This window comes from Pyxicephalus adspersus, chromosome 2 (assembly GCF_032062135.1).
Source record: "Pyxicephalus adspersus chromosome 2, UCB_Pads_2.0, whole genome shotgun sequence".
NCBI lineage: Eukaryota > Metazoa > Chordata > Amphibia > Anura > Pyxicephalidae > Pyxicephalus > Pyxicephalus adspersus.
Window position 1 is genome coordinate 122,860,262 of NC_092859.1, and position 26,954 is coordinate 122,887,215.

Sequence of the window (26,954 nt, forward strand, 5' to 3'; positions counted from 1 at the left end):
TGTTGTTTCATTGTTTTGCCTTTGATTGCACTCGGCCAATTGCCTTACTTTTTCTCAAAGGCAATATTACAGGCCAGAATATTGTAAAAGAGTCCAAAAAATGAAAAAATATAAGCAAAAGGCACACTGTCACTGAGCAATACATACACACATACATACATACATGCAAATATACCTCTGACATATACCACAGTGCTTTACAAACTCAGTGGTGCACTCACATGAGTCTGAGTCATATGTCTAGCAAGTTTGGTTTAAATGTGTCGATGCGTTTCAGAGTGATGGTGGAACATAGCAAGTTTGGTTGAAATGTCTCCATGCGTTTCCTAGTGATGACATACAGTACATACATCCAATTATATATATATAGATTTTAAAGCAAAATACAGCTCACAAATGCTACCGACTTGAACCTTTTGAAAAAAGATGAGAGCTGAATAACCTAATAGCTATAATAAATAATATGACCTCTTATACCAGCTTTAAAAGCTTTACAAGTTGTGGCAGAGGTTTGAATCAATGGTGCATTAAAAATAAAGTACTCCTCCAATAGTATGTACAATGCTTTCTCATTACCCATCCAAGAGGATACTCATGGCTTGAGCACAAGGAATGTACCAGCGACAAACCACACTAAATTCTTTTTAAAATCAATTTTTTTTTGAGCTGTTTCCTTGTTTGTCCTGGTTTAGCCTATCGGGGTTATTTTGTTAGCCTTAGACTAAAAGTCAGTGTAGCCTTTCATATAGTTATGTTGGAAAGTCCATCATGCTGCATGATAGTATTTCCGAGGGTAATGCTCCCTGTCCATTGATGTGTTGGTTTTCTCTCTACAGCTGACATTAATCATCACATGTGTGATGGGGCCACATTTGTTACTGTCAGCCTGCTGTTGGCTATTGCTGAGTAGTCACATTACTGGTTTACAGTGCAATATTTTGATTTGTGTGTTTTGTCAGCCATAGAGATCTCTTTGGTTTTTGGTTGCTTCAAGCTACTACTAAACACACAATTTTTTCTACTTTCTTTAAGTAAGGCATATCAAATTTTAAAAATAGCATACTTCTTCCAATATCTTACGTCTAAATATTTAATTTTAGTCTTTATGTGAATGTTTTATTGCAGTTTAGAATATAGCTGTATGAAATTTTAGTGATGAACTGCTGCAAAGTTTCATCTCTGCTTAGTATTGCATTGCCCCCGGAAAGGTTTTGTATTGTATTACTCAAGACAACTATATAAATCCAATTAACATATGTTTATTGAGTCCTATCAAGAATATATGCAATATCTATGCCCAGATTAAGGAGGCTGTTTATACCCTCACAATGCTGTTTATGCAATCATTTATTAAATCATTAGTTTTTTTGCTTTCCCAAACACCAAAATGTTTTTCAAGGGTTCTCTCATGTTAGAAACGTTACTAGAGTATAATTCTTATTATTAGGCTTTTGTTAAAAACAGAAAAAACAGTGTTATGTCCTCTTGGCATGGCATGGCTGTGTGTCAGGTAATGTCACTAACTGTCTTAATAAAATATCTGCCTCAAGGTGAATGTGTAGTGTGGAATACAATCTAAAATTTCAAACAAAGTGTTGGAAACTATAATGACCTATTTCTTCAGCAAATTAATCTGGATATAAAGATATTATTCTAATTGCACTTGAGTGGGTACATGGACACAAAATGGTTATCATGCTAATTTTTGTTACTGATCACTGTGGGTAAGTTCACATGTGCCTGGCTACTGGCACCTGTGGGATTAATGCACATGAGCAGAAAAATAGGTGCAAGGAAGTTAAAGTGCTTACTAAGTGCTAAGGAGTTAACCTACTGAGCAAGTTACAGGGGAAAGACCAATGTGTTCTAACACACACATACAACCCTGAACTACACTCAATGATTTTATGATGTTTTAGTAAAAGTTTGTTTTTATAAACCATGGGGCTATACAAGGTAGGGAAAAATATATATATGTGTCAGTGTATATACTCCAAGGTGCTAATCAGCAACACATAACTGTAATACAGAGCTGGTTTCAGGCTCTCTTTCTCCCTTCTCATAGTAAGCACAATAAACAATCTCTTACAATGAATCACACTTTCAAATTAAAGCGAACTGGAAATTACATAGTAAGCTTCATCCTAAATTGATACATGATGGCAATTACCAAAGCTGAAGTCATTTACAAATTCTACACACAAAATATAATGTATTAGTAAAAATGTGCTATAATTTTTTTGGCCTCTTTAGAAACTATTTAATACAATTTTGCAATGTCTGCAGATGCTGGATGGTTTAAAGTTGTTTGTGAATGGGTGTTTTCAGTCTCGGAACCATCATGAGTGTTTCTTTTCAAACATGATGCCTTTCTCCAATTTTTTAGAAACTATCTGATAAGAGAAGAACTAAAAAAATAGCTTTAAATAGATTAACCATAAAAAATGAAGAAATTGGTGAAAAAAATGTTATACATTCACTTTCATTTGATTCATATTTGGTTTTTTACACTTTAAGAAGCTATTGTAGCCCCTGTGCTTTGCTTTCAAATCCATCCACAACTATTGTCCAACCTGACTTGCTGACCTGGTAAAAATAAATGCTTCCCTAACCTAACCATGTTCTTGGCAACCACCAACAACCTACTAATGACTTTCTCACTCATAACCACATCACATGCATGACTTAAAGACTTTTCTAGAGCTGCCCTGACTTTCTGTAACTCTCTTCCTCATCCTACTTCTGCTCCTACCTTCTGCACGTTGAAAAGATGGGTTTTAGGAGCTCTTTTAAAACACCTAAATGCCTATCTTCTTCTGTCTCTTAAACCCTCACTACTCAGTGACCAGTCCATATCCCCCTCCTATAGTGTAATAATTACCCTACATCTTAGATTGTAAGCTTTTTTGGGCAAGGTCCTTTCCTCTTCCTGTGTCATTGTCTGTATCTGTCTGTCATTTACTTCCCTTTTTTAATATACAACACTGTCTAATATGTTGGTGCTATATAAATACTGTTTAATATTATTAATTTATAGGATTTATCTAGTTGTGGAAAGTGTTGTGATTCTGCTGGTGCCAAATAATGCAGTGTTGTTACTTTTATAACAACAGGTATAATGTAGACTTATAGCCTTACAGTACCTGTAATCCCACACCATTAAAATTTTTGTTGTAGAAATACAGATATATACATAGAAGTGTCATGTAGTAATTGTCAGCTAAATCAAGCATGAGCAGCCTTGCTTGCCATGACATTGACAGATAGCCGTGTCAAATATTGTTACTGTGTGTTGTGTTTGAATGGTGTGTTATGTTATTACACAGTGCCTATGGGGATATAAAAGGGGATTTGCTATGTGTCTTTTGTCATTTGAGATGTTGTTTTAAATCAAGTACAAGAAGTAGTAGAGCTTAAAAGGGCTTTACCTCTGTGCTGTGTGTGATTGTTAAGAATGCAACATAAGAAGCTTTACCAGTGATCAGCGAATTGTCTCCTGCTTTTGGTCAGTTTATTCTTTTACACTAAAATGGACTTATTTTACATATATATATATTTCCAATGTGAGAGAAATTAGCTAAATAACTAGTATCCAAATATCAGTATTCATATTAGGGTAGGTTTCTAATAAACTGCTCCATATCATACAAACAACATTGTCACTCCATGCTTAAAACTGATTTAATTCGTGTCATTTAAAATTCACCACTTAAAATCCCTTGTTGGACCCTACTGGCTGTACTGTAGCATAGGAAATGTATTCATCTCTTACTATAATGTGGAAATGAATCATGTATTTTACCTTAAATTTGTAATAGAGTTAAACATATGTAAAATACCAATTTAATTTGACCCAAACTTTGCCAAACTGGGCTAGTTGTTTATATGGTTGGCACCAATAAATGTATAGAATCAGAACTCTGGGTAGCATATTGAGCCAGCTTAGCCACAGATCAACCAAGCCTTCAATTGTTTGGGATAAAGAGTGCAAGAGTTACCAGATTGTTTTATATGTATAAAAGCTTCATATACTTGTCATGAAATTCACAAAGCTTAAATACTGAATTTATCTTTTTAAAAATAGGAATATTGAAAAAACAGTTGGTATTCTGAAAGGAGATAATGTAGCCCATTCAATAAAGCAGTGCAAATAGTACAAAATTATATACACAGAACAATTACCCATAGCATTTGATCAAATTTTAGTGTATTGTATGGCGACTGTAAGGTGATTTTTGATTCTTGCTTTATTCTGGTTTAATTAATATTGTATTGTCAGATAGTTGAGGTTCCCACCTAAACCAATGTTCAACCAGTACACTTGCCGAAATATAGCAAAATGTCAATTTATTAAAAAACTTTTCCTGTATATAATAGTGAAGCTTTCCTGTTTGCTACCTTCTGGTCTATTAAATATACCAATAACTTAATTTTATTATATCTGTTCATTAACTGCAAAAAACACAGTTGATTGTGCTAAAAGCTTTGAGAGTTTTTTTTATCCCCACCACCACCACTGTATTATGAAGAGGAGGGGAGCAGGATATGGGTTACAACTCCATAAATTCAATTCATTCAATGAGCATTGTCATCCTAAGAATTGTTCTTGGGACTGGATATGCTTTATTTCTAGGGAATGGCAACCTCATATGTGTTTAAATTACTGTGTTTAAAATGTTCACCTGTACTGAATATACATGGTCATATTATAGCTCCAAAGATACAGTGTAGCTACCGCTTTACTTTTCCTTGCTGGTTATTGTGTGGATAAAATTATCCCAGCTTTGCATTCTCCTAAATGCATATAACTGTTGGGAGCCATAGTCATACAAAGTGCATGCTTCTACCTTGGCTGATTGGCATGTATTCATTCTTTAGTGCCCTTGGCTTCTGTACCTATTTGCAGAATGAACAGTTTTTTTAAATACAAGTTGTGGATGTTTTTCATAAACTCTTAATATATCAGTATTAAACTGTGTCTCTTCCAAGGTCTATCCAGCATCCAGCATTGTGTTTTTCACATATATCAATAACATGTTTGTTTCTACCATGAAATAAAGCCAAAAAAGGATACATCTAGATAACACTGGTGTATATACGCACTCATTTCTCCCAATTAGAAGACATTGTGATGGAACTTCACCGAGCGTCAATTTACCAAAATAATTGCAAATCCTTTGTGTCCACCCCTTCCTGCAAGCGCTACATTCACCACAAGTGTGGACAGCACTTTCTCAGTAATTAAACCTCCTTCAGATACAATGAAGCTTGACTGCTAATACGCTAAGTAGAACTGTCGAGAATCGCAATTTCCGAGTAATACTGAAAAACAAGTGTGTATTTGCATATGAGCTGCTATATCTGAGATCCCTTCAGCTTTTCTGTTAGTCGCCAATGAGTCATTGTCACACAGAGCACCATTTGTTGCTCTTCTGAGCAGAAGCAGCATGGTACAGGCAGCCCACGGTAAGCACTAACCATTGGCACACTGTGTATTTTCCCTTTTAATAGAGACCAGCTATTCAGCAAAGGAAACCAGACTTCCCAAGACTCCTTTCAGATCATTTCATGTTAAAATGTCCTTTTTTTCAAAGACACACTTAGCAGCTTCTTGGCAGCCAGCCTCGATTTGCTTTTCCATTGATAAACTAAATACTCTGTTTGAATTGTGCTTGCTTATTTTATTTGTATTTTGCATGTTCTTTGTGTTTATTGTTTTTTCTGTTTTGGCTTTAGCTATTGATATAGAGATTAAACAGGTGGCGTCCATGGAACCTAATAATTTTTATTATATATATATATATATATATTTTTTTTTTATTGTTTTTGAGGATACTATTGCATTGTTAAAGTAAATTTTAATTCCATGACATTATGCTTGCTAAAATACAGTGTATCAAAATAATTGGCCACATTTTCTTTTACAAAATGCTGTTTTCATTTATCTTTACATTTTTTGTTCTGATGACCAGTGCAGCCTCTTTTTAGCAACTTCCTGTCTATATGCATGTATTCCAGAGGTTGCTGCATGTTATTGCTTGGGACCAGTTTTCGGATGATGACAATGGCAGAACATGCTTGCACAGTGTGTGCTGGCACAGTTGTATTCAGTATTATGAAGTGTTGTCAACCTTAATGCCTAAACAAAAACCATCATGGCCAGATTACCAGGTATTTTATACAAAACTGTATATTTAAAAAAAATGAAAATTACTTTTGAAATTACATTAAAGTGAAACTATAGCTAAAACTAAAAAAAAATTGTCAAACCTCATTGCAGAAGACAATATCCCTTCGGGAATGAAATAAACGTACCCGTCTGTTGGCATTTTTTTTAAAACGCTCATCTGTCCCCATACTGTGGCAGTTGCCATCACCTTTTTTTTTCTTGTGCATCCTCATCTTAAACCAGCTTGATTGGCTAAGCCATAATTCCTGAGCATGCGCATGGGAGTTCTTTCAATCCTTGCAGCTCCAGGGGATGCTGGAATACCCAGCATATCCTGGCCTCGTATACAAAGCTGTTCATGCGTAGATCAACATTTCTTTTTAAAGAAGATAGCAAACAGGTAGGTAGGTATGTTTTATTGCAAAGGGGACATCTACTGCCCCTTTCTTTAATAAGTACGTCTCCAATCACAAATTTTTAACATGTTAAAAAAAACATTTTTTAACATGTTAAAGCACGTGTAACATTTAGGTGATTGGGTTTAGGTTAACTTTAATACTAGCTTGATGATATAACTATATTCAAAGGAGGTTGGTACTTATGTGGTGTGTCCACAGGGCTGATACAAATGGAATATGGGGTAGGTATAAATGTATTGTAGTTGCTTTTTCACTTTTGTCATCCCACTGCTATGTAATTAAATTCTTCCAATGCCTATGATTCATTCTTTTCTTCAGTTTTAACTCATAGCTTCAATTACGCCTCGTCAAGGTCAGGTATACGAGTCGCTGTATTGTCCTTTGGATACAGCCTATTATTTGTTTTATATGTTTTGCATTTAATTCTGCAATGACCAGTCATTACTTTCAACTAAATTTTCACTTCCTAAAAATAAAAAAGTCAAAGAAAATATAGTAATAGATTTGCCTTTGGCTACATTGAAAAACAAAAGACCACCAAGAAAATCTACTCCTAACTGTAAATGTATTAACTATAGCAGGGGTTCCCTAACGACATGAAAATTATTTCAAGGGTTTCCTCATGTTAAAAAGGTCGAGAAAGGCTTTTTAAGAAGATGTCAAACCCAAGGCAACTTTATCCATAATTTGATTTTCATGTCACTAGCTTCCAGGATTTGCCATAAACATTTTTCTTGTTCTTCAAACACATTTGGGGGTGTATTCCTCAGAGACCCCTGGCTAGCTCTCCTACACCTTAAACTTTTTAAGCCGAATAAGTACCAATTTAAACTTTGTAATTTTGTATTACTAGCTGCTAAGCAAATTATCACCCATGACTGGCATGAGCAATTGTAAGCTTATCTGAAGGTATACAGAGGATACCCTTATTTTTTTTGTCAATGAAAAGTCATCTAGCATACTTACGAAGCCTTTCAGAATGTCTGATCTGCTTGGTTCAAACATTCACTTCCATCTCTTCCTGCCTCCTCCATTTTGCTTTAATAATGGTGTCCATTGAGAATTGTTAACTCGATAGTCCGGCATCTTCTTTTCCTCTTTTCATATCTTTTTCCTCTGCTCCTTTTTTCCCTATTTTCCCTGTTTTGTCTCCCCTATCACCTTCTATTGTCCTGGATGTTTTGTTAATCTGTTTAAATTTTGATTAATATTTACTGAATTCATTAGCCTTTTTTTGTTTTTGATACATCTTGTCACTTTATGTACATAGGATTCTACTTGCTCATATGCTGTTTACCCTTTAATTTTAATTTAGCATGATTCTTTTCATTTATAGTTTGGCAAATTGTTTATTTTCCTTGTTATATGTAATATTTTGTGTGTCCTGTTAGTTCCTCCTTTTTAATAATTAAAAAATATTTAAATCAAAAGTAAACTATGGCTGTGCAGCAGTTTTTCTGAAATTACAGAAGGAGGGTAAAAAGATTAATTTTAGCCATTTAAGCACTTTGAACCACTTAGTTTTTACATCTGCAGTCATTCAAGATTCTGGAAAGTGTCAATTTTTTTTAAGTTGAATGACTTTAGGAACTATTAAAAATAAATTCTTGGCAAAACCTGGTCCAAGCTAGAAAAGTAAAATTGTTTTTTATGCGTTGATGGTACAAATTCCATATTAGGAAGAAATACAGGTTCAGTACATATAAATTCCCTTTAGGTGGACGCAGTTTACTGTTTTGTACAGTTTTATATGCATTAACAAAAGGTTGACTGTTTTTGTGCTGTGTTTTTAGCTTACCCTTAGTGGTCTGAGAATCATTTGTAAAAGTTTTTTTTTGTGATACAAATATTACTCAGATATAAACAACCGGGAAAAAAACAGTCTAAATTGATGTGAATAAAATTGATAAGTGAATACCATAACAATAATGCCATAAGGTTATCAGGACTTCATGTGTGATGCATTTTTTTAATTCTAAAATCAATTCTTTGCTATAGTATAGATTTAAAAAAAACAAACCTGATAAATGTTACATGATCCCTTTGTAACAACTTGTGAATATGAATTTTTGCTTTCCCATAAGGTAAAAATTTTGTTTAGATACTGTTTGGAAGTCTGGTATGATTTGAATGAACTATCTAGCACGGTCCCTCAAATTTCTGTCCATGGGAAGTGATAGATTAAAGTTAAGCTCCAGCTTTAAATTCAGTCTTGAGCAGTTGAACAGGCTCCTCTTCTGTACTAAAATTGCCTTTTCTGTTTTTCAGCAATCCACATAAGTTGTAGCAAGTCAGATAGAGTTATATTATTTCTGGGCTGCAAGACATCTGATATCATCTCTCCTTGTTTTCCAGCCTGACTGTTCCTTACCTGTCTCATTCATTAAATTAGTTTTTTCATGGAAGCTCAGCATCACAGTTGGATTTTACAAAGGGCAGTTTATATACAAATGTAGTCTGCCTAGGAACATCCACTAATACAGTGTGAAACTACTCATGAACAGACGTCATAGACATATTTATACCCAACGTGTGTTAAATATAAACATCAAAGCCTGTGAAAGTAGATATACATGATAGAAAATTGCCTTTGTTGTAAAACCTATAAATGAAAATCAACCCTCTTTCTGGCCAGACTGCTTTACATTTCTCTATAAGCAGATACAGTAAATGTGAGATAAACTTCTGGGTCATAGACACTTCCGGCAATGAATGTTTATCCAGCAAGTGTATTCAATTTAGATATGGTGCACTGTAAATTACAATTCTGCAGTGAGACCCAGTACAATTTCCATTCTGCATCTTCACACGCTTCTTGTGGAGATGTTTTAATCATATCTTGATATCCTAGTGGTAATCTAGAAACAAATGCCTGGTATCAAGATATCAAATTAACTATGGAAAAATATTGCATAGCATATAATTGTAATCTTTAGAGAATAAAAAGCTTATTGCTGATGGATATAAAATGGAAAATTAGAAAATCTTTGAACCAGTATAAAGATCTCAACATAAGTCGAAATAATGTGTATTTGGAGGGACCTGTGTAATCCACCCAGTGGATGTGGTTGTATGGTGCATATATACCCCTCTATCATCACAGCAATAAATGTCATCATTCAACATAAGAAGCTTATTTTCAGGCTGTAAGTAACTTAAAAGGAATACAGAGACAGGGTGCTGTATAGTTTTCAAGAAGCTATGCACTTACATTTTTAGTATAATAAACATTTTGGTCTACATGAATGTGTTTTGTCCCTGGAAATGTACTTTCATAAACAAAAAGCAAGCTAAATACATGTGACCTTATATCAGGATACCATTCGGACACTAGGTATTCAGTATATAAGTGAAATCTACAATTTAACTTTAAACAAGTAGTGCATTCAGCTTATCAAGACATCATAGCAAACATATGGTCAGGATAGAAGGATATGTAGACTTATATTCAGACTTATCTCTATATATTTTATATAGTAAATATATGTTAAGGTATACTGTGGTCTTGAAGCAGAACTAAATTTTCATTGGTGTGGTGTAAGCTTTGGGCATTATTAATTATGGCACACGCATGTTTTTTTTTAAGTGCTTTGCATTGATGATGGCTACATCCCCTGAAGCCCCATTGGATTGCCACTGATGATGTAACTCCTGAAATCACATCGTTCCTGGTGTCTGGGTCCTTTTGATGTAGTGCCACGAATAGAGCCAAGCTACACTTTGCATACCATTGGCACCAGGCACTGTAGGCAAAAAAACAAAAAGCCAAAAATTGACTAGAAACCACTCTCCTGCATGTCCCATTCTTGTCTATTCTACCACAACCCTCTACTTTCTTTTTTTTTGTCCATGATTCTTTGTTGGTACTTTTTTGCTTTTCCGGCCATTCACACTTTATTAAATATATTCATTTTGTCTGGCATATTTTCTAAATTAAGTAATAGGTGATGGCTGTCAAATCTGTAAATTTTAGATTGGGATGTCCATTGGCACCCTTAGATGTGAACAGACACAACTGGTGAACCAACCCTGAGTGTTGGCTTAATGATCAGTTGGGTTGGGTTTTCCTAGCTAATGACTGTTATAATGAGATAAGGCAGGCACTAGAATAGCTATCAAACATAAAAACATGCATGATATGGTATTTTACTTGTTCATGCACACAAAAATATGGGAAAAAGCAGTGTACTAATGTTAAGTAAATTGAAGAATAAGTAGCAATCAGTTGCTACTTATTAAATTTATTGCATGAGAAAAGTAGGTCTATAGACTGATCTGTCTGTCTGTTTTGTGTTTCAGATGGAATCATTTTACTAGCATCATTTTGGTCCTGCTGCTGCTGGGCAAGCAGCATCACTACATGATCACATGACTCTGGATATGGACTCAGTCCTGTCAGACTTTGTTCGGTCTACAGGGGCTGAACCTGGTCTGGCAAGGGACTTGCTGGAAGGTAAGCTGACGTCTTTTCTTGGTACTGTGAAGTTTTTTAGAAATGCAAATGGCACTCATTTATATAGGAAATGATTTACTTGCTAAAACATCTAGCTGCTCATGTGAACCGCACACCAGTGCCACACTACAGAACCAGCAAGGTAACAACTGTTTCAGGTTCTCAGTGTCCCTTGCCCTTGTAAGAAATAAGGATAATCATTGTTCCTTCCATAAGCCTCCTAAACACCTCTCTATCCAGCTCCAGTGTCTCCAATATGGCTCACCTACAATCAGGATGAAAACCCAGATCTAGTTAGGAATATTTACCAATAGTCTACTTGATTTGGGTCATTGGACTGGATTGCATAGGGTTGACGTGACAGCAATAAAAACCCTGTATAGATTAGGGAGGATAATATAAGGACGGATGTGGGCGGTATTAGTAGTAATATTTAAATATCCTTTTTAAAAAGTAAATACTGTATTTTTAATATTTGTCTAAAATTATGCTGAATGTCTAAGATGGTCCTGAAACATAAACATCAAAAGATTTTGAAATGTCTAATGGCATTTCCCCTAACTTCTTGTATCTATAAGACAGGAAAAAAAAGAACATCCCCCAATAGAACACAGATTGGATTTTGTTGTTGTTATATGGGATTAAAGAATAACTTTATTTTCACAGCAGATCCCTGACTCCCATTATGTAAATATAAAATATAGTCTCCTGCTGTGTCCCCAGCTTTCCTCTTCCTATGTACACAATTTAATGGTGCTGCTGTGCATGGCTTAAAGGTAGAACCAGCCCCCATAGAGACAATAGTAACGTTCAGTTTGCAGCTGGCTCATTCACTATAGCATACCACTTAAGTGTTCACATAGGAGGATGCAGTTGACCACAGTAAATATATCTGCCTAAAATCAGGTCCTGATTTCAGTTCCAGTAATTCAGTAAACTATGTAGTATTTTAAAATGATATGCATCGACATTTGGCTGGTTAGCAATGGTTAGCTTTCTTGTCCGTCCTGACCTATCCTAAATCCATTACCATTACCAGACGCCCCTAGGTAACCAACCACGGTGGAGAAAGTTGATAACTTGGGTTGGATTTTCCTGACCAATGGCTAGTGTAATCAGATAAGGCAAGCAATTTCATTTCTGCCTAACACAACAGGCATAACACATGAAAATGTTTGTGTTCTGGTCGATCACTTTTCATTCTAAAGCTTTGAGTTGCATATTTTGTACACTGAAGAATCGCCTCTCATATTGGCTCTGCCTACATTTACAGAGCCATCGTAAAAGTGAATGTTCATCGTATTCTTATTGATGACATGTTAAAAGCATGAGTGGTTTGTATATGGGCATTTTTTCTTCCTTATGTTTGTTTGATATATTCCAGAGTTTAAATGCGCAAAATATATTTCTCAGTTCTTGGTTGGTACAAGTTCAGATTATTGGAGCACTATTGCCCGTTCATGAAGTCCCGGTGCACATGGTGTTCTTAGTCATTTGTACTCTACCCAACTAGGCAGGTGTAAGAAATTACTAACGACAGCTTGTATATATAACAGAGACCATTTCAGATGAGGTTGCAGGTTTACGGAAATGAGAATTCATCTATTTTTAATAAACCTACGTATGTACAGTATATGCATCAGTTGCTTTTCTGCTGAAAAAGCAGACATAGCATAAATATTTCTGCACTGCGACTCCTAAGGTGCCTTTAAACGGGTTATATAGTTAATTAGTGAAATAATTTAAATTGTTGTCATTATTTACATACTCACATTGATGTTGTGGGAACGATCTTTCTCATTTCTGTCTACCTTGGCTCAATTTGTGATAACATTCCTGCCAAAGTCATTTGCCTTGCTCTTGTGCAGGTAGATGTGAATTACGTGATGTGAATTGGTTGTACACGAATGCTCATCGCATGCCCTGTTGTAAATGCTTTTTTTTTTAATAGATAGATACTGCTATCCTATCCTAATCATTTATATCTATGCAGAATTAGACTGTCTCCTTTCACTTCCAAGTCAACAATGAAGCTTTTATTATGTGTATCTATTATGTGTATCTATCGGTGCAAATAATTTTAGAGCATCTGAACAGTGAAAGGCTTGGTTTAGCTACTTGGCCATTAGCTGTATTACCGTTGTCAGTTCAATTCTAACTTGCTGAAACATTATAGGCAACAATTTAGATTTGTGTTGCTCTGAAAGAATTGCAATTGTTGTTGTTTTATTTCTTACCCCTTCATCACATTTAATCCTATTTTTTTTTTCTTACAAATTGTAAAAAAAATTACTATGGGCTCAGCTCACTAAAATTTAAAGCACAACAAAACCTTCAAAATAAAAAAAAACTAGGCAATGTCCCATGTGCACAAACATCTTATCTTTCTAAATGGATTTTTTTGAAATTCACTTACCTGTCCTTGCTGGCACATCCCAGCATCCTACACCTGTTTTACAAGAACAAGGTGGCGAACAGGCAGGTACTATGTGTTATTGTGGAAGGAACATTGCCTGTCCCTTATGCAGTGAAAAACTGATTGCTTGTGTTTTTTTAATTGTGGAACTAAGTTCCAATTTAAGTACATCACAATAGTTGTTTTACCCCCCATAAATAGTTTTTTTTAAATCTTATGTACAAACTGTTATTCCAAAAAAAGCATGATTTTTTATAGATAGATATGAAAATATTGATAGCCTCTATTTCTCACTAACCATTTTATCACCATCCTACATTATATCATTTTCTGCTCTCCTCAATAGGCACAAGAATCTATTAGTATAATAGTTTGCTTAGTATTAAAAACTAGTTTCTTTTTGTTTTTATTTTTCAAAAGAAACATTAACCTGTGTTTTGATCTTTTGTAAATTGAACTAGTCTATGTGATCTTTCCGTACAAATCCAGCAAATAAAATTCAATACACATCAATCTCTATGTTTGGTAACTTTTGTTTTATCAAAATTGATTAAAAAAAATGAAATAGTTGTTAAAATAAATTGTAATCATATACAGAGCAGGTATAGTTAAGTGCTATTTGTACTATTGGAAAAAGAAGGGATAATTCTACTTTGGAAACAGCAATAATACTCTATTGGAGATTTATATATAATCAATGCACAATCAATTACTATGAGACTGATTTATTAAAGTTCTCCAATACTGGAGAAGATGGACTATCATGGGAGAACCTTGGTGATCTAGAAAACCTGGAATATATCTGGTCCAGGATTGACAACATATGTCAACTAATAATAAATGAGTTTTAAGAAATCCATTCCAGGTAGATTTTGTGTCTTAGCAGGAAGTAAGGAGAAACTTTAAAATGTTAAAGAGAGTAATTTGAGTAATAGACCAGACAAAAAATTGAAATAAAAATATTTACCCTAATACCAAAATGTGGTCAAATCACTATAATATTATTATTATTATTATTATTATTATTATTATTAATAATAATAATAATAATAATATTAATAAACAGAATATTTATAATGCCAACATATTACGCAGCACTGTACATTAAAAAGGATAAATATAGTTCCTTTAAATGATAAAATACAAGAGTTTATAGTAATGTATATATTTATCTTTGCAATGATTATACTTTAGCAGCCCTTGTCAATTGTATAAGTTTCGTGGGAAAATAGCTCAGATCTTTTTACATGTGAACGTAACTGAGGCCATCTAAATTTGCAGCAAGCTGTTCCAGAATGTACTTCCTGATCAAAACTGCCAATTCCTGCCTTTTATGTCTTTAAGAAATCTTCCAATGTTTCTTGAGCCATTGATGTAATTGCTAGGCTGACTGGAAGGACTTAAATGAAAGGCATTGTGCAGTGATGGGAACTAATAATCTGCCAAAAGAGCTGCAAATCAGAAGCTACATGCTTGTCTTCTCCTTGAATGGATCTGGCTGTAGTAGTACTCGCTAAAAAGTCATATTTATAAAGTGGAAAAAAATATCTACCTACAGTGTCTATGATTTTTTTAGACCCAATCTGTGTAAAGACATCTAATAATTTAAAGGTCCGCTGTATTTTAACTATGATACCAATATATGTAGAGTGTCTTCTTTTCAGCAATGAATGGCATATTTCATTCCTCACCTCAAGTGACCAAATTTAGTTACACCAGGAGGTATAATTTCAGATTCCTGCGCTGTCTGCTTGTGGGATCAGGTATCTTCTAATCATAATAATGATTCCTTATCCTTGAATTATTTCAGAGAGGACTTCTAAGAAATGTAATGTAAGAAGTAAGTCTTGAGTAGTGTTGTGAGGGTTAAGGCTAGAGGAGACCTCTCCATATTACTTTGAGCTGTCAGAGCATTAAACCAAAAATTCACTTTAAAGTACCATCTAAATGATTTGCAGTAAGTAGCTGTGTGCAGGCTTGTCTCTGAAAATGAATAATAAAAGCTTTGTGTCTATGATTCTTTTTTTTTTGTGTCTGTACTCCCCCTGCCTCCGTTCTCTCCTGTCTCATTTTCTACTTCTGCTTTTCTGTCTGACTTTACCTTTGTGTGTATTTCTGTTTGCTTCCTAAGTGTGTTTGCCTGCGTCTTATTTCCCTCTATCTAAGCAAGTGTCTGTCTATATGTTTGTGTCTGTAACCATTGGATTTTACCCCTTATGTCTTTCCATACCTGCCTCTACATACCTACCTGTGTTGCAGTTCTCTTTACCTATTTTTATCTGTTTAACAACTGTTCTTCTGATTTTACCTGTCTATGTTTGTCCCTATTTGATAGTCTGATTGTTTCCTTTTTTTGCCTCTTTCTGTCTTCTGTTTTCATGTCTGTCCCTACTGATCTATTACTTCCTGTCCTTACCTGTAATTAACCTCACTTCTTTCACTTGTTCTCACTTCTTTCACCCTGTTCTATCTGTTTTAGGTAGTTGAAATGGTGTACACCTACCTATTTGCTGTCCATACCCTTATCCTTGTTCCAACCTCTAATTAGAATGTCCTCAATCTTTGTTTTTTTATCATGATTATATAACCTACCAGAGTGCCTCTACTTGTATCTGTTCCTATCTGATAATATCCCAGACTTGAGTATCTCTACTTGTATGTGTTCCCACCAAGGTTGTGGAGTTGGTATATTTTTGCCAACTGGTTCCTACCATTTTCTTATCAAGGAGCACTTGTTTCTCTTCCTATAAGTGTATCCCCTACTATTTTCCTATTTGTATCTCTTTATAACACATCTTTATATGTACCAGAATTTCCTTCTTGTAATTGTTCTTACCTTAATGTAACACCTATCAGTGTCCCTATGTGTTGCAACCTGAATATATCTGTGCCATTTGGCCCTTTTTGACCCCACTACTGTCAGTGTTGTCCTTCTGTGTGTTTCAGCCTTTTAGCGGTCTGTATCTCATTCTGTGTTTTGCATTTTTTACAATGCTTTGTGGGAACTCCAGTAGTATACTGCATGGAACTTAAGCACAAGTGTGAAATAACTCTGAAAAATATTTGGCAAGTAGGTGGTTAATATTGCAAGTTAGGTAATACCACATTTGCTGCAAAGTTACAGTTAGAATTTGATCTGCAGTTTTGGAGTTTTTAGAGTTTTGTTCTGCAGTTTTGTTCTATTTGGTGATTGAGGTTAATGGTAATAAGTAATGCAAAATGTAGATGTGACGTTACGTTTTTCTTTCTTATACAAACTTGTTAGAAAATAATTTACCTTTACTGTTGCTCACGCAATTCAAAAACGGTTCAACTGTAGAGAAAAAGATCACCAGATTAAGTTTTCCTTAATCTCAAACTGATGTAGTACCAAGAGGTTTGCTGAAGGAACCACTCAGTGCAACGGGATACACATTAGATCAACACTCCTGGAAGTGTCACTTTCCTAATAAACCTCACCAGACTACTCTGCCATAGAGTGGCCATTTACAGTGCAAGCAAAGAGAAAGACAAGCATTTACTAGCTTTTTTTTGCGGCTTTTTTATCAGCAAGTTTGTTTAAAGAACAGAAACTTTAACTTCCCTTTGCCTTAGTACCATTGATACTTTCCAATGCTGTCTATTGACTCATTGCTCTTAACATTTTTCCAACACATTAAATTCTCGCAGTGTATCCAGTATTCAATATTTCTGGGAGTGTTGGATGCCTGTGTCCCAAGCCACACACCATGGTTCCATCCTCCAATCCCTATGTAAATGCTAAGTTCTGTAGTGGCATTGGGAACTTGGCAAGGTACCAACACACTGGATGCAGGCATCCAAAACACACAGAAGTGTTGAATTCCAAAGATACTGATGGAGCTGCAGCACTGGAACAAAGAAGAGGCAATACGAGTAATGGGCTGGAGGAGAGGTGACTATAACAGCTTCTCTATTGCTAAGCCCTATCAGGGTTCCTTTAAAGATCAATTCCAGCTTTTTCCCATTTTAAATAAAGTTCTCCTCAGCCCCCTTTATCCCAGCACAGCACAGCCACCTTTCAGTAATCACCCAGCTGTTTTTGGGTGGATACTTAAGAGTTGGGTCACAATACAGGGTCTGCAACCCTCCTACAATTTCTTCCCACCTGGCCTAAAAACAATTTCTGTGTTGAACATTGCTATTTCCATAAGTCATGTGAGCTTCTCAATATGACTTTGCTTGTGTTTGAGCAGGCGGTTGCCAAACACTGGCAGGTGAGAAGGATAGTGATATCACCTAGCCAAGAAAGCTTCAACACGTCCCAAATCTGAAGCTTACACAGGATGAGCTCCCATGGTGCAAAGGTGTCAGAGGGGTGCAGACAGGCGAGTATGCTTTACTGGGTGGGTGGGTGGGGACATACTGTCACTTGGCTTGTTAAAGGTGCCCAGGGGTGCTCCCCAAACTGAAATATCGGTTTCAGGTGAAATAGTTTTTTAAACATAAAGTTTTAGAAAAGCCCCCTTAGGCAGCATTGTACGCTTTTAGACAGCTAATATAGTTGCAATAAAATGTTCCTATTACAAGCATGATAATTTGCATCTGTTCCAAGAGAAAGATGTGCCAGTTTTACATGATGTACTTTTCATGTTGTCAACTGCTTATTTCCAGTAATGGTACTTGGCAAAATCCTCACAGTTCACTCTGATTGCCTCCTAAATGTATTTGTATTCAAGCACTTCTCACACCGCGTAAGTGGCAGAATACGTGTCACAGGCAAATTCAATTAGTTATTGATATGGATTTCCCTTGGCAAGTCTTGGAAGCAGCCCTTTAACAAACCTTACTTGCCAGTACAACCATTTAAAAGGGTTTGATGTGAAGTCCTCATAGATTTATTTTTTTACCTTGAGACTTGGCACGTTAAGGTGTTGTTATCATAGCATCCTTTAATATAATCCACCACATCTTTAACATATCACTGTCCAGTGTTCTCCCCTAATTTCTTTTAGCCAAGTGGGGGGAAGCTGTAGACAAGCGGTCAAAAAGTGGGCAGGACAGCACACAATAAATTTAGTGTTCCCATTTGTTTGTGCCATGGGTTCCAGACTCCTATAATTGCCTCTTTCTACTGCCCCATATACATTCTTCAAATTTTGAATGCCCTCCCCCTTGGTTTTTTTATTTCAGTGGCCATTTATTATGACCCAGATTTTTACTGTCCCATGTTTTATAAGTGTAATCAATATATTGTAATAATTTATGCATAGTTTACATTAACAGGAAAAAAATGGCATGTTCTGCTCCTGAGTGCCTATTGGCAAAAAAATTACTATTACCAAGAAGTTTTTAGCATGGAATCACTAATGTGAGTTAAGCCTTATACAGTAAACCTACACATTGGTATACCAGGGCTCTCCTGTGAGCAACAAATTGTCACTGATCTGTACTGCAGCTCTGTGACCGCCCTCTTAGCATGAGGATACCGCCATGTAAAAGCAAGCTTATAGTGAGAACCGACAGCTTTTCTGTTCTGCTCACAGAAAATGGGGAGTGGAAAAGATACAATACAAACAATACATTTTCCCTCTTTTGCCAGAGGAGCTGGCAGGCTGCCCTTACTCACTGAAAGCTATCTTTACACAAAGCCCTGTCTAATGTCCAATGACATCCAGGTGGCTACTGAAAAGTGCCGGGTGGTGCACCCGGTTAAAAGGGGCTGGGGAGAACACTGCTGTCTGCTTGTGATTTGCTAGGGAAGAAGAATGTAACTTCTAAAGGACCAAGTACTATACCATGGGGAATCTATACTGTTACTTGTAGCTTTCACAGGACTTTCCCTTACTTTCTACACTGATGTGTCTACTAATAGGGAGAAAGTCCCGATACTTAAAATGAAACCATATGTTAAGTCATGCCTGAGTTATTGGGGTTGCCTTGAAATGGATAAACTAATATGGAATTTAACAGAAAATCTTATGGAGCTGGTTACTACTGCCCACAATTACCTAAGAAAAAAATGTCATAACATGAAGTCCCCCTTGACTGTTCACCACTGTACCATGTCTCTTGTTATAACTCCTACCCTTTACTGCATGCCACAACCTGAACATGTAATAAGGTCCTTTATGCAAGAGTGTGGACCAGACTTTGCCAAGGAACCAGCATACACTAATGATGCTTCACCATGCCTTCATTGTACTTGGTTACACTTGGTTACACATTGCACTTGGCCTCATGCTGTGTAGGGTAGTATAGATGAACTATGTATTAGCCCTGACAGCATTCTTCTAAAGCTTTACTCAAGTTAGTGCACTTTGGCTAATTATTGGTGTTATTATATACTCTGGGGTGTAATAGGATGTGGTGAGAGGCCTGGGTTTGGTCAGAGGTGCAAATACTGCACTTCTGGCGATAATATAAAACTAAGAACTTCTGTGACATTGCTTTATTTCATAACATTTTTTAACTTAATTTATTTAAGCATATCCAACCTGTCATCTGCCCGTCATCTGAAATTTTGTTAATTTACAGTGAATTTTTTAGTGTCATGCATATACTGTCATTAGGAAGTCACTGGGGCCCGATTTAAAATAACCAGAGCAAAGAAAATGCAGCTGTTATGCATAGCAAATAATAAAATGTAATTTTTTAAATGCGGGCTAGACTTGGAGAACAAGTTAATTCTTGTTGCTATGGTTGTTACGACTTTTATACACTTTCTCTGGTGATTCTGATTAGATTTGCTACACTTTAAAAGTGGGACTGCTGGTAAAACATAACAAAAACCCTGATAGAGATTCTAATTATATATTGTCTAAACCTGAAGGCAGGGATCTGACCCATATATATTTATATATATATATATATATATATATATATATATATATATATATTGCAGGATGCTTTGCTTCTTAGTTCTTTTTATTTAGTGCCCACCATGTGTTGCACGGTACAGTAGATACCTGCAAGGATTCTATTACACCAATAGCCACCCTTTAATCTGCACTTTTTTGCCAGGTCCACAGGAAGATATAGGACATATTCTTTGCCTTTATCTGGTAATAGAGATTGGTGCTACACACATGGTTTCTGTAGATTTAGATAGTAATGACTATAATGACATATACGATAAGGGGATCGTTTGATCTTACTGTTTAATACTGTTCCCTCCTCAGATGGAAGTTCTGGGGAGGGGTATTGAGCAATCCAAGTGCAGGCTCCATATGGGGCTCCATAGGCTCAGCACAAAGGACTTTAGGTGCTTTTCTCTAAATATAAAAAGTTAGTTAATTTTGTATGCTGTGTTTTTTTTAATAGGGTAAACTAAGAAAAAAATGTGGAGCTTTTTATACTGCTTCACCATGTTAGTGTTGTTTCAAAGGTTGTTCCCAGTCTTCTTACATTTGCAGATCATAAAAGCCTTGAAGTTCTAGGGTGACAACTGTACTCCAGTTCTGCACATCTATGGTCACATATAACATGTGCTCCTTCTGGCGCTACAGGCGGTTGTGTTGACACATTTATGCTCCACCACTGTCAATACAGAACAATGATGTGCAGTCATCTGAGTGCATGTAGACCAGTAGCTGTAGGGGACTGAGGTGCAACAAAGAATCAGGAAAAAGCTAAAAGCAGCATTTTATGGAAAAAAAAACTGTCAATTGTGTGATACACAGGGCTTTACCAACCTAAATCCCATTTAGTTTGAGATTAGATCTACTTTAAACATTTAATCCTTGTTATATCTACCATGGGGCACATTAGCAACTCAGCATTACATTTTTGCTAGTTCTGTCAGTTCGCAACACTCCATGGCTTAAGATAGACTTGCTTTACACCTGCTTGTGTCTGTGTCATGTACAGGATGTTGAAAATTATATCTCAAAATAGAAGTCGCCTTCTTCATAAGGATTGTACTTTCTCTGTTTATTTTAAACTCTGCATAGATAGAACAATTTGAAGCAAAGCAAGCACAGTTTTGGTATGCATCACTGATCACACAAATACTAAGAAGTTGTGAAGAGCACATGGATATCCAAAATACAATTATAAACAAGCATTTAAGTAAATGCAAACCTAACTGAATTACATTTTTGAAGCACTCTGCATAAAAACATTTGCTATAAAAAGCCCTGTTTTAATTTCATCCTTTGGTGCTGGTAATTTTCTGCATCTACTACCTGTCTATATACATGCACACCAGTCATGGCTGCACGGCAAGGGTGGACCATGCTTTGCAATGGGCGTCAGCGCAGCCACAGGCAGATAGGGATGTTACACAATTTACATAAGGATACAGCACCATCTACTGATGTAATCTGAGTATAAATCAAGGTTTTTTTTTAATAAAGTACCGTAAATGAGTGTTTCACCAGGTGAAAACCAAGGTAAAGTAATGCTTGAAGAAAGTATAGCTACTATGTATTAGAATTAGTAATATAAAATTCTTAAAAAATAATTTCTAAAATATTATTACATTTATTTTACGCGATTCTCATCTATTACCCTGTTTCAAAGTATTGTTTTCCAAGTACTGGAATACTGCATGATTATTTAGGTTGGGAATTGGCCTATACCCAAATTTGACTCCTTTGTCAAGTTGATCAAGAAAAAAAAAGTTTCCAGGAGATATAAGGGAACTGCCTTGAGAGCTTCACATATTACAGGCAGTTACTTTGTGAGAGGATCCAAGGTTTCATGAGTTCACTGGCACAAAATAAAGCCACCGAGTCAGTAATGTGCCAGCAACTTCCTGCCAACAATTTTGACATTTTATGTCACTCTGAGCCAGACTTATATCCTACAAGCATGAAAGCATGTGTCTACCAGTTTTCTTAAAGGACAGTTTTCAAAATATTAATTTTAATATGAATAAAACTACAAAAAAAATTAAAAAATTGTATTGTATTGTATTTATTGTGGATTAGAACCCATTTTACCACTAAAACAGTCAAAGTTCTTCGTAACATAAATTCAACAAAGTTCTATAACCCTTCTTTAGGGACTGTGGTCCACATTGGCATTACAGCATGACGTTTTTGCAGCAGATTTGTTTGCCTGCCCAACCATAATGTGAATTTCCTGTTCTATAACATCCCAAAGGTGATTTACTGGATTGAGATCTGGGAACTATGGAGGCCCTTGTTATACAGTGGGCTTATTGTCATGTTCAAGAAACCAGTTGGATATGCTATGAGCATTGTGACACTATTCTACTGGAAGTAGCCAACAGAAGATGGGTAAAAATCCCTCTTATTAGAATGAGAGATAATTGGCCCTCTCCTTCTATCAAACCTGCAATCCACTAAAACCTATAGTACGAATAAAAACATCCATTCCTTTTTTGTAAAGGTTCATCCTTTCTTCTCTGTCAACTAAGGATATGGATGTTTTAGACTTGGATCTCCAGTTGAGGTTTTTCGATTTTTGACTATACCACTCCTATAATCTCAGGTCGCTTTTAAGCCTAATTCTCTTTCTATGTCCATGCATGAGGTTTAATATTGTGGTCATCCTGAAACCAGATAGGGATTTCTAAACCTGACCAGCCTGAACCTAAACTAGACATTCTGGGAACCTTTTACCTTCCTTTTGAAGATCAATATTTGGAATTAGGCCAGTGAAAAGGACTTTATACGTCCCCAGAAAAGTAAGGCAGCAGTGTCTGTCTCCTCACCACCCCACTGCTCACAATTCTACCCATTGAAAGCTGTAAATATAACTATAAGGGCATATTTAATAAGAATATGGAAGGTCTAGCTATGTTTGCCACTCTCATGCAGACAATGCCTGATTTAATACCGTATTTTTCGGACCATAAGACGCACTTTTTTAGTAGGAATACCTTGTTGCCCACAATATACATAATACACCTAGAAGTGAGACACACAGAACTGTCATTTATTATGCTTAGCTGATTAAGAATGCCATCATATGTGGGAAGTGGTTATGGAATTCATGTCTGCAAATTTTGCATTGCATTATTTTACCTTTCCATGAATATTGTATAGTAGTGTACACATAATACATTGTAGGCCCCTTTTTTTGTCCTTGTGTTACTTAGTGTAAAAAAATGGTGCTGAAAATCTTTTGAAAAACGTGTATTTAGGTATATTTCAGTTTTATGTGAATGAAGGATTTAGCTCCTTTCTGGTCCTTGCTTCTCCATTCCTAATCACTGGGAGGATCTACGTCTTAGAAAATGCTGAGGATGCCATTTCATATATTTCTGCATGCTGAAAACCACATGCCTGCTGACTACTTTTACTTTCTAATAAAAGGAAATTTGGACTGGTATTGGACTGGTCCTTGATATTCATGGTATGTAGTTCAGCGTGCAAAGAATAACATGAAATGTTATGTTTGTAGGCTAGATTTAATAAATAATAAAAGATATTGTGAAAGTGCACAGATTTCTTGTCTGTAATGTGAGAGTACAGTGTAATTTCACAGATCAAATGTAAATGTTTTCTCGATGTGTCAGAGAATCCAAGTATAGAAAGTGTTACCAAAGGCACTGTAATGCAGTGTTAATGGGCATTTAGCTCGGATTATAGATCTGACTGATTGAAACTAAAACATTGGCAGAGAAAAATCTGGAGAAACAATATATAATATAAAAAGGTGCACGGTATCATGTGATGGTTAGGAGGAGATAACATTGGAAGAGAAAACATTGCACAGCCCATTTCCATCTTCCTTACAATAAAAGACAGGCAGAGTTTCATTGACCTTTGCACCACTACCACACCTTATTACATTTTGGAAGAATATTCCCACTGGCACTCAAACTGGAACAAACATGCGTTGTGTGAACCAGAAAAAATATATACTGTATTTCTTAGAAAGCACTGGATATTTCAAGGGTCTGTAAAATGTTGAAATGATGGGCATATTTAAATTTTGTCTACTCAGAAAATTTGAAAAATGTATGTTAATGTGCAATTTATTAGGTTAACATGCATTGCATTATTATGTGCTGGTAACCTTGGCTAGCAATGCATAAAAATTCCAAAACATGTAACATTCTCAATGTAACTCATCCATAACATACCGTAGTGTATGGTGCCATTCAAAGTGAGTGGTACCACAATGCACTAATGCATGCATAGATTGTGTTAATGTGTGTTGCAGTAATGTGTGTGCCATTTATGGTGTAGATACAAACGACGACACAGGAGGAAGAGAGCACCCTGCCCAGAAGAGCTTACAATCTAAGCTAAATGAGATATATAAAAGAGATAGCAAACTTGTTTTTAATGCCACTTGCATATAATACTGGAGTTATTGGCAAACAGGACAAATGTAACGACAATCCAACTTTGTGGGCACTGACACTTGAACAACTTCCAATAAAAGTTCCTTCTCACTTGTTAGCAGATAAATATCTGCCACTATTCTATTGGGCAGATTTGCCTTTACTTCCTGTAGATACACCAAGAAGTCAGATAAGACCTCCCCAAATCCTCTGGCTTAGTATTCTGAACTTGCCTTTGCTGGAATCCCTTGTACTTATCTGTGGGCTTCTGGTCCTCTGTCAGTCCCCAGATGCCATTCCTTTAGCACAGAGGTTCCGGGGGTCAACGGTGTGCTGGGACGGTGCATTTAGCTTCCTGAGGCTGACCTGGGCTTGCTATAGGCAATAATTGCGCTGTTAATTGTGGGACTGAAGTCTGGACCAGGGCCTTACAGATGTGTTCTCATTAAATGATGTACCCTCTATTCCAGTTCCACGGGTTAATATATTCCTCACTTTACTAATTCAGACACACAAAATTACTGTCCCTTGAAACAATTGTTTTGATCATTTCAGGTGACAGTTTGTAGATGATGACAGTACATACAGATTTGCTCAGTTGTCTGCAGAACTGTCTGTTGTGTTTGATGGAAATGGGGAAGGAGGGAGGACAAGCATGAGGCTCCCTGCTGCAATTTTATACAATACTATAACAGTTCTGGTCATTAGATGACAGTTAATCTAACATGATGGTGCACTACCTTCCTCCCCAAGGACATCAGAGGACACCTGTACACACCCATTGTGGGCTACAGATTTGTACAGACCCAAGATCTCATTGAAAATCGGCACCAAAACAAATGGAGGTAATAGATTTCCCTAACAAGGACACAGACAGTAATTAGCACTTTGCGGGGGTTTAAAATCTCTCAGCACTTTAAGGTCTAATGATCTAGTTTGTGTTTGGACCATTGAAAACCCACAGAATTACTGCATGCAAAGCGAGTGCATAGTCATCGTGTAGTTTTATTATGTAAGCTGTAATGATTCTGCTATTAATAGTGCTCAGCCTGCAACATACACAGAGTATAGCGTCATTCATACCCTTTCTTATTCCTAAGAAACCTAATAATGTACATACATCTGTATATAACCGGGTTGTCAAACTCTGGCCCGCAGGCCAAATCTGGCGATCAACGTCTTTTTTTTTTTTTGGCCCCCAAAGAAATCCTAAATATGAACTGCAGATGGCCTGCCGCTGCATTGAAAAAGCAGCAGCCTCTCTGCCTATGCCTGGCCCCGCATTGGACTGTTTTCTTGAAGCAGGGAATTGGAGTAGCGGTGCTATTTCAGTTTCAAGTTTGGCCTGCGACTTTAGCAATGCCAGTAATTCACATATATTACTTTTGAAGATTCCCGACTTCTTAGCAGATGTGTCTAATTGCATTTGAACTTCAGTGTTCTCCCCAGCCCCTTGTAGCCGGATGCACCACTCTGACCTTTTCAGTAACCACCCAGCTGTTTTTGGGTTGTTACTGAAAAGTTGAGTTACAATATTGGGACCGTCGGCCGACTACAATTTAAAAAAAAATTCTGGGGAGAATACCGGACCTGACAGTGCTATAACAGGTCATAAGATGGGCACATGTCTGATCACCATTTGTTAAATATGCAACATAAAAATCCCAAAAAAAACAATGCTACCCTGGTCTGTTTAGAACCTCAAAACACTGAAATGATTTAGTTATTTGGTTGTGAATTTTTGTACAAATGCTATTAAAGAATGAAAATGAATAGCAGCCACAAGCTGTCTCTTTACCTGCTGCACATTTTGCCACTTGTTGTGCAGTTGTTAACGTGCTTGTCAAACATTTCTACTTGTCAGGGAAGAATTGGGACCTCACAGCTGCTCTAAGTGACTATGAACAACTACGGCAGGTGCACACAGCAAATTTGCCGCAAGTGTTTAATGAAGGCAAATACTATAAACAGCAGGACCGAGAAATCACCCAGCATATCAACAAGATCGACAGACCAAATCTCCAAAGACAAGATGATATTGCTCAAGGTATGGAAACCTTAATGTAATGTATGGTGATCACACAGAGAATTATATGTTTAGCTTTATGGAGGCTATCAAAGGAGGCTTTTTCAAATTGTTTATTATGCAGCTCAAGTTCTCCAACTTCCCTGCCTGGTTGCTTTTTCCTAACTAATGAGTCACTAAGTTTGGAAGAATATGGGTTAAGTCGTCACCAAAGCTTACACCAAACAAGTCTGTTTCCTTATTTTCATTT

At 36.3% G+C, this 26,954-nt stretch overlaps 1 protein-coding gene across 1 annotated transcript in view; it reads left to right on the forward strand.

Annotated features, from left to right (window-relative positions):
* Positions 1-26,725, forward strand: part of LOC140324410 (OTU domain-containing protein 7A-like) — a gene marked incomplete at its 3' end in the record, with an annotated part of 41,390 nt that extends 14,665 nt beyond the window's left edge. The window contains 2 exon segments of the mRNA XM_072402281.1: positions 10,888-11,041; positions 26,543-26,725. Of these exon segments, the coding sequence (XP_072258382.1) occupies positions 10,957-11,041; positions 26,543-26,725 (268 nt within the window).
* Positions 26,726-26,954: the final 229 nt, after the last annotated feature.